This window comes from Netta rufina, assembly GCF_964035555.1.
Source record: "Netta rufina genome assembly, chromosome: 6".
Classification (NCBI taxonomy): Eukaryota; Metazoa; Chordata; class Aves; order Anseriformes; family Anatidae; genus Netta; species Netta rufina.
Genome location: NC_140129.1, coordinates 20007924 through 20027343, shown reverse-complemented (window position 1 = coordinate 20027343; position 19420 = coordinate 20007924). Strand labels below are relative to the sequence as shown.

The following is a 19420-nucleotide window of genomic DNA, read 5'->3' as shown; positions in this document are numbered from 1 at the left end:
GCCGTTACAGGCAGTAGCCTATAACGAACATGAAGCCATGGGTCCAGGCTAAGAAAGAAGCATCAGAATGAATTTCTGGGAAGTAGAACATGATTTTTGAGGGAGATGCTGATAGTGTTTACCTGAAGCTTGTAGAAGTTTTCTCAAGAGCATTGTGGTGCTTACTTGGGAGTAGCAAGATGAGGTGACAGATAGTTCTAGAGTAAAGTAAGTGACCCAGCAACAGAATCAGCAACATCTCCTGATCTGGCATGGGCCACCAAGAAAAACTGAAAATGCATACCAAGTAGTTATTACTGTTATTATATCTGCAGAATTATATTATTATATTTTGCATTATATTTGCAGAAGAGCTGGTCAGGGGCCAAGCTGTACTTTATCCTTGCCTACCTGCACCCTGGATCTGTTCACTTACGAAAATGGCTAATTCAGAGGATGTATTTTTCTCCCCAGAGTAGTTGTCTTTTCTGTTTGATCTATATTATTGATACAAAGATGATCAAGCATTCCTGTAAAAAGATTAATGCTTTACCCATAAACATAATGTGCAGTAAGAATTTACTTTAAAAATTACAGTGCAACAGATAATGATGCAATGATCTGAGTGAAAACATGGCACTGAATTGTCTGGATTAGGCACCTACTTTTTTTCTGATATGCGTTTTCCGGGATCTTCCAGGAGAGTTTTGTTTTAGACTCAAGCATTTGATCCAACAAATTGAATTAAGCTTATAATCTTACACAGGATACAATTAAAAAAGCTGTTAATCTTCTATTTCAAGTATTGCAGAAATGTCAGATTTATTGTACTGACTTAGCAGGCTGGCACATATCTTTACTAGATGGATAGTAAATGCCCATTTACCCACATGATGATGCATTTGGGCTTTTTTTTTTTTTTTTTTTAATGGAATGGAATATCCATCATGGAGAATTTAGGTATGTGTTGTACTACAAGGATCCCTAAGTGGAAGCAGATAACACAGCTGGGCATTAACCAAGTTTTCTCTATTTCTGGACCCATATAACTGAATGAAGAAGTGACATTTAGGTGTTTCTGCCATGATGTCAGTTTGTGTTTGGTGTGCAATTTTTTATGGTTAAACTCAAGAATATGATTTATGTTTCATGCTATGATGGACTGAAAGCATAACAACAAGCTCAGCAAGGACAAGACAAGGAAGCAAGTATTCACAACACTGTCCTCAGAAGTACCTTTGGACACAGTCCGCTCTCTGTCCTGGTCCTGTGGCTGATCTTGCAACTCTAAAAGTTTAGGTTATCCAATGCATCCATGAAAAGAATGCAGAAGGAAAGAAAGTAACAAAGATATTCCTTAATATATTTTAGAACTGTTTGTAGTGAAAGAAAATGTATGTGAGTACAGTTCATAAGAGGTTTAAAAAGTTTTAGTTGGAGCATGTGAAAAGGGAGAAGAACATGTTTCCCAGTTACTTCCCCTATGTCTCCATTTTGAACACCCACGGAGTCTGTTTCATGATTTCTGTATTCAACAGAGGCTTGTTCTGTGGACTGAATTTAGTAGGAGTGTTTTCAGGGACCTACCTTTCATCTATAAATAATAGCAGTTGTGTTGCTGATTGTCCTATCTTTTTTCTCCTGTTGGCCTAGTGAAACAACGTGATCAATTGAAGTATGGTCCTTTTTGTTCATACGTTGTATAGCATCAATAACAGCTTTTGAACATACTTCTATCTTTTTCCGTCTGCTTCTGTCACTGACCTTCATTCCCTAGAGAAAAGCGCACAGGACATTCTCCAATGCCCTTTTCTGTGACCACTTGAGAACAGTTACAGGACGGTGTGTTCATAGATTCATTTGTTTGCTTGTTTCAGGATATTGACATCTTCTTTGTTTTAACCTAGCCAGTGAGGAACAGCAGGAGGAGACTAGCAGAGGAAGCTGTTCTGACTATTGATTTTCTTATGCCTTTCAGTGGTTCATTAATTCCCCTAACAATTGCTTCTCAGGTAGCTGGCCTGGTGTGACCATCAGTAGCCAGCAGAATAGGGGCTGTCATGGCTGGCTGAAGCCATAGCTGATTATGTCAACTTTGCCTTCTGAATTCTTCTGTCTGTGGGTTATTCGTCTGTGGGTTATTCGTAAGCAATATTGAGCTCCTTACAAATAGTGAAATACGTCTGAGTACAGCGTTCTCATTCTTCCACCGTTTGTGTAGATGCTATAAGAGTATTAGCTAGCTGTTTCACAAGAGGTGCAGAGGGATTCAACAAACAGAATGCTGAGAAATTAGTAGTGTGCAAGAATTGTTCATATGGAAACAGGATGTTTGATTGTTTCACTAGTATTGACTGGAAGTGCTATTATGTCCCTTCCAGCTATGTCAGAATTCAAAACTGTCTAGTGCTGTATACCACCACTGTATAAGCACCAGGCTGGAGTGAGGCTGTTACTAATTTCAAAACCTCTGTGGATATCTCTTTTTACAGTGAACTAGAAAAAGGGTGCCTGTTGGAAGGCAATAGGCAAATAACTGTTGTATGAAAGTTCAGTAAGGCAGTACTGAAAACAGAACTGTAATTCTGAAGCCATTCTTGGCACTGTTTTCCTTGCTTATGAGTCCCTCTTGTCCCTCTTGATTTCTGTGAAAGATAGCTGTGAAATAATAAATGTTCCAAAAAAAATTGTTGATTTTATTCCAGAAGTAGTTACATCATATAAAATATCTGTGTAGTTATAATGTGTAGGTTCTTTTTTCTTTTCACAATATAGTTTGAGCTTTGTGAATCAAGAGCGAGGATCATAGTAGGGCTAGCAAAATACCACATAATTTTCCAGATGGTTATTTTTGGGACCGTTTAAAGCCATTGAAGAAAACTGTGCTCCACAAGGAGCAAAATAACTTGGGAACTGTCTATAACCTTATTTCTTTTACGTTATCTTTTCTGAGAATCATCTTAGTTGGAAAAGACCTTCAAGATCAAGTCCAACCATCAACCTGACTTACTGAGGCTTATCACTAAACCATGTGCCACATCCACGCTTTTATTATCAGACAATATGTGTAGTCTGCTTGTCTTACCATTAAGTGGTAATAAGACACAGTTATTGACTCTAATGCCATTCTCACAGGGATATTTTCTTTAAATAGACATAAAAGTTATTTATGAGTTTTCCATCAGAAAAAGTTAGTTTGTTGTATGTGGTCTAACTCGGTTTGTTCCAACTGCTGAAGGTTTTCACAGAGTCCTGGTGTTACAGAGAAACCCATGAAATCTGCTTTCTTGGTGGAGGATGCTTCATTTCATGGACAGCGGAGAGAAACCTTGTCAGTAGCTGAACTATGTTAAATATTTTTGTTTTGCTCTTGTCTATCTTGGTAAGCTCTTACAGGATTTATTTTGAAATTAGTGTGTTATCTCTCCTATTTACCAAAATAAATAAATAAAATAAATCAGTCGTGCTATTTGTCCCTGTTTTATCCAGAGAGCAGCTTGTCTGTACTCCATCAAGTTGCTTTTACTTTTGCTCTGCTTTATTCTACAGTATGCAAACCAGGGTTTGGTGGAGTGCAGTAGGCATCTAGTCATTCCTCAAATAGCTTGTGTGTGTGCAGCCACAAATAGCTTTGTGTAAGATGTTCCCCAGCCAATAGAGTTAATTGCCGAAGTGTAATTTTTCAGCATCTGGTGTGGGCTATTTTGCTTGCCCACCTGGAACAGATTTAACCACTGAGAAGTTTTCTCCATCTGGTGGCAGAAATCATGAAATTCTTGTAATCCGTAGGTCTCTGATAGGCTGAGGCTCTCTCTGGGGAGGCCATTGGTAAGATTTTCACAGCTAGAAGCCACCATAGTATATCGCTCAAAGCCGAGAACAGGTGTGAGGCCTGATGTGAAAGGAGAAAGTTCTTCCTAAAGACATTTCAGCTTTAGCATTTTAGCATTAAGGTCTTCTTGGATGTTTGTTTTACATTGGTACGAAGAGTGCCATGTATCATTTTCTGGACATTCTGAGTGATGGGCTAGTGGTTACAGTGACAGTGAAATACCAGCATTCTGTTTTTATTTATTTATTTATTTTTGTGGGTTGCATCAAAACAGTTTGCAGTCATCTTTTATGTCTTTGCATATGAACGACTGTAGTATTTCTCCCAAAGCATTAAAATGACGTGTTCTTATGTGTTTGGTTTTTGTTTGTTTCTCTAACCTGATATGCAACTGTTCCCACATACATTTGCATTCTTCTTCCCCCCTCCCCAAGCAAACCTTGCTCTTAAGGCTGTCTTAACAGGAACTACGTCTCTGTGGCTGTTGTTTTCAGTGCACGTAGTCCAGTCTGTTCACTGATTTTGGTGAATTCTTTCAATTGACCTGCTTCTCTGTTGAGATGCTGACTGTATGTATTCAAAATACAGTTCTTTATTTGCTGCATGATGTATTGGATCCAAGCAGTGAGAAACTGTCCTAATAACTTACATTATTGACCCTCAATGGATTAATGACATTGACCATCAACTCTAGCTTTTATTTCACTCGTCTTTTTTTTTTTTTTGTCAAGAAACCAAATGTTTTGTGTCATGTTTTGTGCCTTCTGTATAGTAAATTACTTTAATAAAATGTAAATGCTTTTCCTTGGCATCTAAAGGAATTTTAAAAGTTTAATTCTTCTGGAAAAGGAACAAAGCAGGCAAATGGACACATGCTTCCATTTTTGAATACCGCTATACAGATCTGCACTGCATGTGAATTTGATTGCAGGTTCTTCTCTTCTCTATCATGAACAGAAAGCACATTTATTTCTTTAATCAGATTGAACAGTTGCTGCTTTGCTCTTTTTTAACTTCTCAGTTTCCCTACTCAGGCTCACATTTCTTTCTGACTAAATTTCACATGCCAGATAGTTGTTATTGATGCTGCAAATGTTGTAGAGGTAAATGAGAGAGTAGATTTTTAAAAGTTATTTTAAGCAGGTTTGCAGATATCAGATATTAGAAAGGAAATGGCTCAAACCTTAAAATTCAGGTGTGTGTCTGAAGTCATTTGGAACGAGATGCTAGTTGATCCATCTCAAAAAATCAAGAGAGAAATGGTCCTCAGTGTTTTCTTTGCATTTCTCTATTTATTGATTTTTATCTTTCTGCCTGGTTTTCATTTGTCATTCCATCTGCATTTCTTCTCAAGTTAGGACAGCATTTTGTTTCTTTATCATAACACTGCTGCTTTAGTACAGAAGTGCTTAGGGCTTTCCACTGTATTTGTGTTTGCTTTTTTTTCCAGGAAGCCATTATATGGATTATTTCAATATAACTCCAATATGATTGGACTAGAATCATTAGCTGATCCCTCAGATACTTGGGAAATTATAGAGACTATTGGGAAAGGCACTTATGGTAAAGTCTATAAGGTTGCCAATAAGAAAGATGGAAGTCTGGCAGCAGTAAAGATACTGGATCCTATTAGTGTAAGTAAAAACATTAACCGTAACTTCATTGTTAATTTTAAAGAATTTTTAAACAGATGTGAAATGTAGCTCAAATGTGTGAGATACGTGAAAGCATCCTGGAGAGAATGTTTTCACAGAATGCATTGGTGGAAAGAAATGGTTTTGAACCAGCATCTCAAAGGTACAGCTGACAATTTCATCATCTTGCATATTATTTGAAGATGACATTTGCCTAGTTTAATTTATACATCTATATTATTCTTCTGGTACAAATTTTGATACCTGTACTTGGAGCATGCACATGCTAAGAAGGCAGAAAGACATTAATCCCTTTTAGGGGCCTGTTACAGCAGGGGAAATAAAAAATGCTGTTAATCTTAAATGTTCTTACTTTATGTGCTCCCTAAAATAACTACTTTTTCCATTGCAGAAGGACTGTGAACTTTAGGATATTTTATAGTAATCTTCTCTAAGTAGATAACACTGCTAAGCAATTGTTAAGGTAAAAACAGAAGAGCAGCACAGGATGGATTCTTGGAGGTAGCTCTGTACCAGCTTCAGTTGTAGTGGGAGTTAAATGCCTAACCTCCCTTGAGAACCAAAGCCCTAGTTTTCAGTGAAAGATTTAATTGGCAGTGGTACAGGTTGGATTGAGATGGAGTATGTTCATAATAGGCTAATATATTTACTAAGAAAAGTTGAATTTCTGTCATTTGTCACTTCAGAAATTATCTTGGTTTTCTCCTGTATAAATCTGAAAAAGGTACTAAATAAGCTTATACCCTTTTTAGGAAAAATAATTAAAAAAGAAACATGTAAATGCATGATATATTTTTTTAATACATGCAGTCTCTGCAGAAAGAAATTTACTGCTTAGGTGCTGTTCTGAATTGCAGCTTGTGTGCTGATATTAAACAGTATTTTGTAATTGTCACAGAATTGTTTCATTAACAAATATTTAGTAACATTTCCTTATTTAACAAATTTTGATTTTTCACTCTTCAGTGGTTTCTGGTGTATGTCTGTCTTTTCCTCTTAAGAATGTCTTTATTTTTATTGTGTTCCACTTTGAGGTTTTGTGAAATTGTTCTCTGTGTGGCCCCATCTATGGTTCTGTTTGGACCACAGAAAAAAGAATGAATCAGAGCTCCATGTTTACATGTAGCCTGCACCTTAAAAAATATGCATGTTTGAAAACAAGTTAAAAACTAATACACATGCAAATGTATTATTTAGACAGCCAAGCATAGTTCAGTTTATTTTTTTTATTTATTTTCTGGTTATGTATATTATGTATTAAAAGAATCCTTGAAGAAGAACCACTTACTTTACACAGATTTCATGTTTTTTTATGTAAAAACAAAAGTGTCATGATTTGATGTGGATTAAATTTACAATTTCATGTGAGTATTTTCAGCTGCATTAAAATAAATAAAAATGCATAAAAATAAATAAAATTTTATTTAAAATTACAAACTGATTAAAAAATGGTTCTTATAATTTTGTTTTGTTTTGAACAGGCTTATAGTGTTTATATGTTTTGTATTTTTTTTCTACTTAGGATGTAGATGAAGAAATTGAAGCAGAATATAATATCTTACAGTTTCTTCCTAATCATCCTAACGTTGTTAGATTTTATGGGATGTTTTACAAAGCAGATCAGTATGTGGGAGGACAGCTCTGGCTAGTACTTGAGGTAAAAACATTTTGATAATATTACATCTTAACTAGCAAATGTTGGTGGGCCTCTGTTCTGTATTGCTAGAAGAGTCACTGACTTTCATGATTCACTGATAGGGGCTATTTATCAAAAAAAGGGTGATAGATGATGTGTCGTAGTCCTCTGTTGGAAATCACACAAACTTTATTTAATAGAAAACGTCCTTGCATTTTATTTCTATTCTAGAAGCTACATTTTTCCTCCAAACCCAACAAATCTTGTTGATAAGAATGGTTCACCTAAAAACAGCTTATTTTTTTCATGTTGGGGAAAATATTGGATAAAACATTTCTCTAATTTTTTGAGAGGTTATGCTCTCAAAGGGAATGCAAAATGTTATGAGGAGTAACATGGAGGATGCTTAACAAACATGCTTCCTATTGCACAAGTGAAGAAAGAAAATGTAATGGAAAAAAATGATATTACAGAATTGTAATATCATTTAACCAAGAGGTTGGTTGTTCGAGAAACTAGCAACAGAAATGCTTATTATTATCTCTTCTTCAGTTGCAGTCAGTATTCTTGCAATGAAAAGTGGAAACTAACACTTCGTAGTCTTGTTGCCAGTTAAGTGACTGCCAAAGATCGTTGCAAGATGAGCACTTGTAAATGTTTTCTAGGCTTAATAGATACAGAGCTTTGCATAGACTGATGAGTAGAGCTAGCAGGCCACTCAAAAATTTTACTCAGTTATAACTAGACTGAAGAAAGTTAACATTTGCTTTTTAAGTACAGATCATTTTAGAAATTCTACTGCCTAGTCTTGAATGATAACTGGAAGCAGAATGGAGAAGCTTTACTTCCACTTAACAAATGTAGAATGTCATCAATATATCTACCTTCTATATACTGCAGAATTATGTTGTTTGAGTGAACTGTTTGAATCTTTCATATTTAATTTCAGTGACAACTGAAAAAGAATCTTTAGTATTTTTGTTTTGTTACTGTTTTTGTTTTTAACTGTATATATACTGGCTCTGTGTTGAGTTTGGGCTTGGTTTCCCGTGTGTTTTCTTTTTTATCTCTGGAGTAGCATGTTGGACAGATATATCATACATGGTATTCCATATAACAAATTTTGTACAGCAAAATTTCAAAGTTTTCTGTATAACAAAATTGAATGTAGAATGTGGGAGAGTTAGTTCTCTGTACAGAATTTATCAATTAGTATGTTAATGTCATGCGGTTTTTGGTGCACGTTTTCCAAAATTTAAAAGACAGTTGACATTAAAAAAATATTTGTTTTCCTTATATGGATAAGTTTACCAGACGAGGCAAACCATTTAATCTCTTGGAATTTACATGCAAATTTATGTATGTGTAACAGTGACTTTTTATATTATACATTAACACTTTTTTCATTAAAACGAAATACACATAATATTCACTTTGATTCATCTTTGATGAAATATATTTGTTAAATGTGCAACTTAAAAATTCTCTAATAAAAATGTTGTAGGTTTTTTTTTTTTTTTTTTTTTTTCCCTTTAGGAATAGATTTGGCATATTTACTCATTACAAACAGGATCTTACTTTGATAATAGCCTAAGATGAGAAGTAGACACCTTAAACAGAGGAATAGCTACTAGAAGGGCATGGACAGTGAAGTAATGGTGTGGGTGAAAAAATACAAAGATTCTAATTTTACTTTTTCTCCTCCTCTTTTGCTGTATGGCTGTCCATTACTAGTGAAATGCTTGCAAGAAACAGCTTTCCTGGATCAAAATGCTTTATATCAGTTGCTGGCAGCACATGCCATCAAGTTTGGAGTATAAAGATATGGTTTCTGTCTACTTTATACTGCCTGCCAGCAGGAGCATTGATGGAGTGAAAGTTTAAAATGACTGCAATTTGTTGCCTCACGGTTATCAAGAGCATCCGTCTTTTCTGTCTGACATTTTCTTTGCACAAAAACATTTTTTTCAGAAATACAACGCACAAATCTGAAAATACTAAGTAATTTAAATTGGGCTTGAATCCTCTTTTAACATCAAAATACAGTCCTGTTAATAATATTTTGATTTATAATTACATTTTATAAGTTCCACTTTATAAAATTTCACTTCCCTTTCCCCACCTAAGTCGCTGTGATTTATTATTAATATCGTTAATGAATTATATTCTAAGGTATGGAGGACAACCTAAATAACTGCAAGATAAAAATCTAGTTGCTCCCAGACTTTTATTGTAGTGCGGTTTTGGTAGGTGTTCACAGCCTAACCAAGCATGTTGAGTAACTGGGAACTTGTCTTGCTTTTTTTCCCTGTGCAACTCCCCCCTTAACAGCTGTGCAATGGAGGTTCTGTCACAGAGCTTGTCAAAGGTCTGCTGAAGTGTGGCCAACGATTGGATGAAGCTATAATCTCATACATTTTATATGGTGCTCTCTTGGTAAGTATGTTCATTGGGCTTGTAATGACAGCAGAGGGTGCAATTTACTCATCTCATACATACATTTTCCATTTATAAAGTATGGTAATGTTGACAATATTATGTGGGCCATTATAGCAGCAGGGGTTGTATTGAGCATGTAATCTGGTGGACAGATGTTTCTATAGACTATGTGCAGATTGTCTTCATTACATTCCCTAATAGTAGGGTAATTGTTTTTAAATAAGGGAGTAAACTTATTTCTGTTACTGCTGGCATATAGGGCCTTCAGCATTTGCACAATAACCGGATCATTCATCGTGATGTCAAAGGGAACAACATTCTTCTGACAACAGAAGGTGGAGTCAAGCTCGTTGACTTTGGTAATGACCACTTCCCATTTGTTTTCTTCATACATGCAGTTTAGCCAAAGGCGTCTGTTTACTTTCCACTGGGAAGGCAGAATGCTATAATGAGAGACTTTTTCAGGAGGATGCTCGAGATTATTTTGAGGAGGAAAAATGGAAAAGCAACCTGATACAGCAAGAATAAAAATTCTAGCAAAAAATCAGTGACAGACTTCTAGCTTAAAAGCATAAACATAATAATTTAATAATTAAAAGTAGCTTTGAAGGTGTCATTTTATTTACAAAGCTTTTTTTCATTTCACAAAGTATGTCAGTTTCAGGGTAATTCTCCTAATTTAAATTTAAATATTGAATCTTTTGCATATGAAAAGAAACCATTCTTTTCTCTGAAATGACTTTTGCTAGCCTCTAGCATTTTATTCCCTCTGAGCAGAAGGTAAAATGGTCCCATGGGTCCAAAACCCAGTATCCATTTAATTTGTGATTACTGCTGTTTGTTAGATATTAGCATGGCAGTCTGGAAACATCGTAAGAACAAGAAGAGAAGGGAGAGAGAAGGAGAGAGAAATTGACTGGCAATAAAATTTAACTTGGTTCAGCATTTTACTTCCTATGAATACGCACTCAGAGAAATAAGGGGATGCTTTAGTCCGTCGGATATGTATGCAATGGAATGATCAATTTTGTTAGTGGGTAACAGAAACAGGTTATTAGTAATATGTGATTTATTAGCAAAACCATATAATACATAAGGTAATTATCATTGAGAATAGTACTGTGTGAATAACAGATGTATGCTTAGCAGAGCATGAAGGAAAATGAGAATACCAACCTTTCTGGCATCTTCTTGGTCTCTCGCTTTCTATGTTTTTTTTTGTGTACGTGTGTTTCTATGACATTTAAATTTAAACAATAATACTAGTGAATTACAACAAATACAGCTACCTCAAGAAAAATATATGACCAAACACTCAAGTGTTCCTAATATTTAACCATTAGGAAATACCGAGATGCAACATATCTGTGTGCTTCCTGTCTGAAGTATCATGCACCAAACTTTCATGAAGTTGCTTTTTTCCTCTCTAGCCCACTGCCTTAGTCACAGAAGGGACTCTGGGAACAAATTAGTACTGAGTCACAGGCAAAATTGTAGAACTGTGTGCCTCACTTGTTGCAGAAAGTGGAAGATACATTGTGAAAAATGCAGGGTTCAGAAAGAGAACGGTCTTGCAGTTCAGACAACTGAATGGCATCAAATTGGAGACTATTCCTGCTTCTGCCAGAGTTTCTCTTGTTATCAAGTCATTTGCATCAAACTTTTTAGAAATGGCCACTCTGTTTCTCATTTTCGTAGTACCCAGTCTGAAACACCTTTTCCTTCCTTGCAGAAGAGCTAAATGTTCTTGAACTGCAGCTGAGATCCATTACAGCTATACTTAAGGCATGTGGAGTGCCTGAAAACTGAAAGGTCTCAGATTAAGTACAGAAAAACAGTGGATGCATTTTATATTTTTAGGTTAATCCCTGGAACTAATAATCCTTCCTCATTTTGCAGGAATGTTAAGGAGATTTACTATTTGATAAGGAGTGAAGGAAAGCTGTCAAAAAGAAAAGGAAATAATAATTCTGAATTTCCCATTGGATGGGCATACTACATAAGGAACTAGAATTCAAATTGATGGGGATAAAAGGAAGTATTCAGTGACTACCTCAGTGAGCTCTGTCCATTCTGTCGACAGAATGAGACAGTCTTGAAGGGGGGGAGGAGAGATCTCATACTCAAGGCAGTACATAAGGATATTAGCACATAGAGAGGATTGCACAAATATCCTTAACTGAGAATAAAGGCAATTCTTTGCCTTTATTGCATGACTTTACGACTTGTTTTTTTCAACATGATACATATTTCTTTCTTCAGCTGCTGTCAACAGCATGATACTTGAATAAATATTCACCATAGTGTAAGCTGACCCGAAATATCTGCAACTAATCATTCATTCATGCTCATGTTCGTTCTCTCTTTCCCACTGTATTCCTCTTACTTTCTGTCTCTGCTCTTTGGTATTCTGCACTGTTTTGGAATGACCATAGATACAGCTCCAAGTTAGGCTAGCTGAAGAAAGATCAGAGTTAAATGCAGTCTTTTTGTAGGCACTCACCATTAGCTGTTTCACAGTGATACTCAGTAAATCACTGACGGCTTGCAATCACACTGATATGAAAAATAAATACAGAATTTAAAGCCAGGTCGGATGGGGCTTTGAGTAACCTGGTCTAGTGATACGTGTCCCTGACCATGGCCAGGGGCGTTGGAATTAAATGATCTTTAAGGTCCCTTCCAACCAAAACCATTCTATGATTCTAGTTGAATCTTGGAGCCAGCAATCTATTTAACTTACAAATGACAATTTTGAGTCTCATTTATTGGAATCAGGCACAAGTCTGTCATATGTGTCTACCTGTTTCTCTTCTTGGGTAATACCACAGGAGCTGTGTTTTCTTTTTCTTTTTTTTAAATCCATATTAACTTGAAATATTTTTAAGTCAATATTGCTTTTGTGTCAGCTTATTGGAATGCTCCTGAATTCTATAATTCAATTATAAATTGACCAGAGCATAGAAAAAGACTAGCTGTGAAAGTTCATTCTAATTTGTTTAGTGGTGGTTGATTTTGCTCTAGTTCCTTCCTTCCTTTTTTCAGCTGTGCTTCAGTAGTCCAGCCCCAGTCAGCAAAGCAGTGAAGCACAAGCTTCACAAGCTTTGTTTTAAGCACGTGCTTAACTTAGTACAAGCTACAATGTGATCTTGAGCTTCCATGATTTTCTCCACAGAGAAAGATTTAAGCAAGTGCATAAATGTTTTGTTGAGCAGGAGCTTCAGCAAATACTCCAGTGAGCAAGTTTCCTGCCAGCAGTATTCAGGGAATAAATTTCAGCTAGACTTGGGCAATATTTCTGGAACAGAAGTTTTAAATTCTGTTTGCAATTTGAAGTGTTCTAGTTTATATTCATGAAAACAGCAGATTACATGTCTGTGATATTTAGGTGCCAATTAATTTTTTGAATTTGAATGAAAGTGCTTCAAACTGAGAGTCATTCACAAAGAATCTCTCAGCAATTCTGAAATAAAATAGCAAGCTGTGGTCTGTCTGGGACAAGCTATGAATATGGGAAAAAAAGGAAATTAATCAAAGAATTCAGTACAAATGCTGCACTTACTTTGGCCAGGCATTCTGCAGCTGTACTCTCAGGCTCAAAGTTTGTTTCACAGGTACTTGAAGTAAACTGATTACAATGAGGTAATGAATTTGAAGCCAAGATTGGATGTGTTTTATTGCAGGTGTTTCAGCCCAGCTCACCAGCACACGGCTGCGTAGAAACACTTCAGTGGGAACACCCTTTTGGATGGCACCTGAGGTAGGCAAATGTTTTCTCAATCCTGTTTGGGTTGTCTTCTTTCATTGCAATGCATAATTTGTTTTTTTTTTTTTTTTTTTTTTTTTTCCACACAGCATGCGAAAGAAGTATCTCTTCTTGTTACCTTAGGTTGTGTTTCTACTTTCCTCTATATCTATGGCCCCTATTCAGTAAGATGAATGTCCTGTTAGAATATACAAAATTGATTTCTTTAACAGTAATAATGTTCAACAATTTCTTCTATGTCATGTTTCCATAAAGTACAGGGGGTCTCCATGTAAATTTTATGATTTCACAATCAAATACACTCAGTGTAATTCTATAGAAATTCTTTTTAGGTGAAAAGTTCCAATATGAGAGATGAAGGGAACACTTCATAAAATTATCAGGTATATAGTAGATAGGGATCTACATCTTACAGCTTGGGGATGGGGGAAACCGAAGTCTGCAAATCTGCAGTCTCTTGCGGACCAATCCTCTCCTGGGCTAATGCTTCTGACACTGCTCTGGCCCTGCATCGTCTTACACAGTGTGAATATTTGTGTGCATGTGTTCATGGTTTGTTACCTATGGTTGGATTTCTGTTCTGAGAAAATGCATGCAGTTTTTCTACAGTTGGCTAATTGATCCGTTTTGTTGATCCATTTGCTTAGTTATGAAGGTAGGTACTCTGAGTGTGGGAGAGGGAGATTAAAAAAAATAGTAGTTGTTATGCTATTCGTGTGTGCTTTCAGGAGCCAAAACTTGCATCACTCGTCCTAATCTATTACTATATTGGCCTAAGCAGCACTGATATTTAAAGGAAAGGTTAAATTAATGAGGATTTAATGTCTGCTAAACTGAAGTATGCACACTGAACAGTAGTAGTAGATAAGAATGATATCTGTTAATAATTTTTGACTTGTCTTTCTTTTGAAGATCTTAATGCATTTTCAAACATCTAGTTCTCCTTCTCCATTAGGGTATTATGTCCTGCTGGTCTTATAGCAGGGGGGAGTGTGTTTTGGTGTGCTTGTCTATACATCTAAATACAGGGTGGGAGAAGGAGATTCCACCTTCCTGTCCTGCTAGAGGACACTGAAAAAACCCTGATTCAGCTGTGTGTTGTTTAAGCTTAAATTAATTGTGTTCTTTAAGATTAATCACAGACTGTCATGTGAAGTAGTTGGGCCAAAAAAAATGTAATTAATAAAGTGTTTGAATAAGCTACAACATGGCAAATTTCAACATAATCATATGTGTGTTGATGTCATGGAATCAGTCATAGTATGAAGGTAAATACTAAACCAGAATTAAATGTTTACTAGGAAAGAACAACAACTTTCATGTATAGTCCATGTAATAGTTTCATGTAATCTGTACTGCTGCTCACAGGTTTTTCAAATGCTATGGTAGAAGGGAAGTAGGTAATTGAAAATGTAAAATAGGCATCTAGGAAGTTTTGCATGTTGTGTTTAAAGAAATTATTTCCCACCACTGAACAGTTACAAGTGTCAATGCAGTGGGAGAGATGTCAGGGTGAAAGAGCGATGGTTGCACATTATAGTAAAATTTGAGCAAGTTTTACTCGTAGATTTAAAAAGCAGCCAGTACTAGACAATAAATTTTATGTTTTCTGATTGTTTATTTGTTTTTACAAGATTTACTTCAGGAACAGAGTAACACAGACAATAGTTACAGCTGGTTGACTTTGTGAGGTGGTACAAAGACTCTGTATGTTTGTGAGTACCAAAACCTAAAGTTCAGATTTCTTTCACTGACTGGGAATATGCACAGTGGGACCCATGGACTGGCATAGATTAAAAACAGAAAAATAATCTGTGGCGGTCCTAGCCAATGGCCTTAGACTATATTTTTTTATATAATTTTCTCCAGGCATAACCCTTTATCTCATGAAGCTCGAGAAAGTTAAAACACACTTTAAAAAAAAAAAGTACCTTATGTAATTTCAGTAAATTTGGGGTTAAATGGTTATCCAACTAATTAAAGATTTTAAGATATAAAGTCGTTAATCTTTGTCTACCGCTCTGTAAGAAATACATTTTTTTATATGATACAGTTTATGAAATTAAAAAAAAAAAAAAAAAAAAAAGGGGGATGAAAAGGGAGTGGTCTGATTTTTTTGTATGCTCTTAAACGTAAATAACAGTAGTAGCTTCATTTACATTGAAGGCCATTAAACTTAATTGAATTTGGGATGAAATTTGCATGTTACAAGTGCACGCAGGTCTATTTCTGTACATCAAACAGTTTAAAGTGTTGTGTAAATGTTTGTTTGTTTTAAAATACTTTATACTTTTTATACATCCCTTTCTCTTGCTAAGGAAGGCTGATTACAGCTGAGCAGAGAAAAAAAGCTGCTGTAACGGATCCAAAATTGATCTTGTACAGTCTCACAAAGAATGGTTGATATTTTACCATCTCCATAACAACCAGTTTACGTCACAAAGGAGACACAAGATACCTTAGAAACCACTGTGCAAGCATTATTTATGGAATCACCTTCATTGAAGACATTCTGAAACCTTTAAAAAATACTCCTCATATTATGAAATATTTTATTGAACTCAGATTATTAGAAGGTTTTTTTTTCAGTACTGTCTTGCATCAGTAATTGCAATCAAAGGCAGCAATCATACCAAAAGTATTTTTCATCCTGCTTGCAAGTGTTTATTCTTAACATAAGGTAAAAACCTGCAGGAATAAGCAGAGACTTTGAGATAGATTTGATCAGAAAATATGACATGCTTATAACCAATGTATGTTATGTGCATAGCACATCAAAATTGGAACAGGGCTAGCTTTAAATCCTTCCTGTTTACTGGAAAGATTTATCAAAATCGCTAACCCAGTACCATAAAGCATAGTCACATTTGCATGCCAATGCAAGCCACACTGAGCATGTTTCATAGGTGCGCGAATCTGCAAAACAGCTGCAGGATGCTCAGATGCCTGTTACGCTGTTGTTGAAATAGCTTTTAAATGACCAGTTGTTGTAACACGTGCTCAAGTCATACAGGTGCTTTCTTAGTGTTTGTATGAATCACCTATTTCAACTGTTGGGTGAAGTGCAGTTTACCTTACTTCTAGGGAGACCTTTCTGGTATTTTAAAAATAAGTGCAGCCAAATTTTTATGCATAATATGAAGGCTTAGAACTGGGGGGGAAGGGGAAAAAAAAAAAAAAAGCTGAAAAACTCTGCCTGGGTAGCAGCTTTTTAGGAACAATGGTTTCTAGGTGAAATTGTACTAAGATTGGTAAAAACTAGAAAAGCACTCAAGAGTCACAAAAGTCTTGCTGCTTAAAGGTTTTGACATAGGATAGAATCTATGTCAAATCCAAAAATACCTTTAAAGGACAGGAAAGAAATGTTAGTAATCAGCAAAATAAAAAGCGTGAAGACTAGGATTTATTTATTTTTTTTATTGGACTTTCACTGTTATGTGAAACACAGGAGACCCAGTCAATGCGTAAGTCCATCATGGGACCTCATCTCACGTAAGGGTGAGAAAGATAAACTTGATCTGAAGGGAAAATAGAGAGGGAAGATGAAAAAGCCTGCCTTGAAAGGAGACTACAGGACCATTGTAGAGAAATGACCCTTGTGAAGTGAAGCTGTGGTAAACCACGGGAAAATATTCAGATATGAATGAATGACTTAATATAAGCAGGAAACAACTATGCTGGAAACAACAACTACTAGATAAGCTTGGATAAGGAGTAGTCTGTATAACAAGGAAAACCGTCATGTTTTAAGATCAGGTGTGCAAAATGCATCAAAGAGATTATACAATGTGGTACCTGCAGTAGCAAAAGATCAGAAGAAAATAGCAGTGGCTGAGGCATAAGGTGGCCTGTTCAGCTCAGTGTTCTTGCTGGTCAGCATGAAAAGCAGCAGCTTAACCGTTGTGAGTGACTGGGACATCTTAGAGGGCTCTTTTATTTTTATTTATTTATTTTTTTTTTTCCTCCTTCTGATGACTAAGGCTTGAATGGCAGTAACAGGACAGATCAAAAAGATTTGTCCTTGAGTATTTGTTTTGAGCAGAGCACAGGATTAACCAAAAAGTTGCTGAAAATGCAGAGGTAGAGAAACTAGGCAGTGTGGAAGCAAGTGATGAACTTGGCAAGGATAGAGAAGCTTTTAAGTAGACTCACAGAAAATCAATCATTGCTGTTTAACCTAATTAGTATTGTCTCACACTTACAAACATAGACATGTAGAAATTGGAACACTGAGTACAGACAAGGCAAAAAAAAAAAAAAAGATAAATAAGGCAGAATTGTTTAAGTACTGTAATTATTTAAAGCTCCGTATTGCCAAACACCTGAGGTTAACTGAAAGCTGCTGCTATTATGCTGGAATAATTTGTGTTGAATGCTAGTAGGAGGAACCAGATTTGAAATTTCTGAACAGAACTGCCTTTACATCCCTAGTTCCAAATCTCAGTGTGTCTTGTGTTCAACCTTCATTGCAGAACTGGACAAAACCAAGTCAGAATTAAATTGCAAATTTTCTTTTTCACAAGTAATTGAAATATCACAAAAGCAAACCATACTTGCTTCTGATGTCCCAGTTCATGTTTTGATTTCTAAATGCTATCATGATCCAGCCATTTAGATCCTTGAAACTAAACTTGACTTTTGAAACAAATACAGTTAGAATCTGTACCTTTTCTTTGGCCCAAGTCTAGTTTTGGAAACAGAAATAGAAGAATATCATTGAAGACAGAACTGAAGAGATGCTGAAGGCAATTTAAAAACACAAAGAATACAGCGTTATATATTGATAACTGCTATAAAATGACAATGGTACATACATATTTATTGTTTGAAAAACTGAATATAAAATGTAGTTGATCCTTTAAAGAATTACATTTTGAAATATGACACGCAACAGTAGGAAAGAGATCCAACGTTGTTAGAGGTATCATATGAGTTCCATAATAATGGGTTCATCAGAGGTAAAATTTTGGCTATATTTTGCTATTGATTTCTGAGGGATTACAGATGTCACACTATTATTTAAAACTGTGCCAATTCTGTACTATGGGTATTTGTTACTGTCCTGAGAAAACGAAGTAATGACTGGCCAGACTGCCGGAGAAACAACAGATTATTTTCCTTTTCCCTCCTGAATTGACTCATATTTCTGGGGATAAAACTGAGTTCATCTGAGCATCAGAATAAATATCTGGAGTGTCAGAACAATAGGTGTCTAGCTTAATTTTTTTTTTCCCCAGTGTTCCATTGTGTTTTTTTTTTTCATCTTCAAATCTGTTCATATGTGTGTGAAATAAGTCTAATACTGAAACAATGAATAATATTTGCATTCAATATGAAACTGTTTCTGCATGATCTAAAGAAAAGGTAACCAAACCAGTATGAAAAATAAATAGCACCAAAAGGACATCTGTAGTAATACAGAACAATATATAAAGAGAAAAATCTCATTTGTGAATACTCACAGCAGCTTTTCTATTGAAGTCAGTATTCATTAAGTAAGGGCTATATTCAGGCTTTAGAATCTGGACCAAAACCAGCTTTCTTTTGGATGCTGTAGATTAGACCTAATTTCTCTTACTTACCTCTTATTTACGTTTCTATTGTAGGAAACATGGAAAAAAAAAAAAAAAAACATTGAAAAAAAAAAAAACACAACACAAAAAACAGCACATAAACATTTAATAGTAAATACATCTTGTGTAGTTAAATACTGAGTTGGAAAAATAATGTAGAAAAGATAATGTCATCACAAACCTGGACTTATCTTTTTAATTAACTCTAAATAAAGTACACTGATACATTCCTCTGAAACTATTGAATATATTCTCATTTTGCCATACTCCAGTCTATCTTAGTTGACAGCTCTTTGCTTACCTCATAGGACTCAAGGTCACCATCCTGTTAATAGCTCTAGGTCTCTGCTGTATTTCCTTATTAGCTAAAACTAGCTCTTCTGATGTGCACATTTTCACTATGCCTTTAAATGCCAACTAACCGTGGCATTTTTGTAAACGCGGATTTATAATGAACTGGAGGAATTCACACCATAGATAGCATAAATAGATTTCAAGAAAATATAGGATATATCTACACTTTTCTGCCTGAAAGACATT

The 19420-nt window shown here is 35.5% G+C and overlaps 1 protein-coding gene across 1 annotated transcript in view; it reads left to right on the top strand.

Annotated features, from left to right (window-relative positions):
* MYO3B (myosin IIIB) overlaps positions 1 to 19420 on the top strand; it is a gene marked incomplete at both ends in the record, with an annotated part of 189956 nt that overhangs the window by 14578 nt on the left and 155958 nt on the right. The window contains 5 exons of the mRNA XM_084289478.1: positions 5262 to 5445; positions 6989 to 7123; positions 9434 to 9538; positions 9801 to 9900; positions 13225 to 13301. Coding sequence (XP_084145604.1) covers positions 5262 to 5445; positions 6989 to 7123; positions 9434 to 9538; positions 9801 to 9900; positions 13225 to 13301 — 601 coding nt within the window. The remainder of the gene's footprint in view (positions 1 to 5261; positions 5446 to 6988; positions 7124 to 9433; positions 9539 to 9800; positions 9901 to 13224; positions 13302 to 19420) is intronic.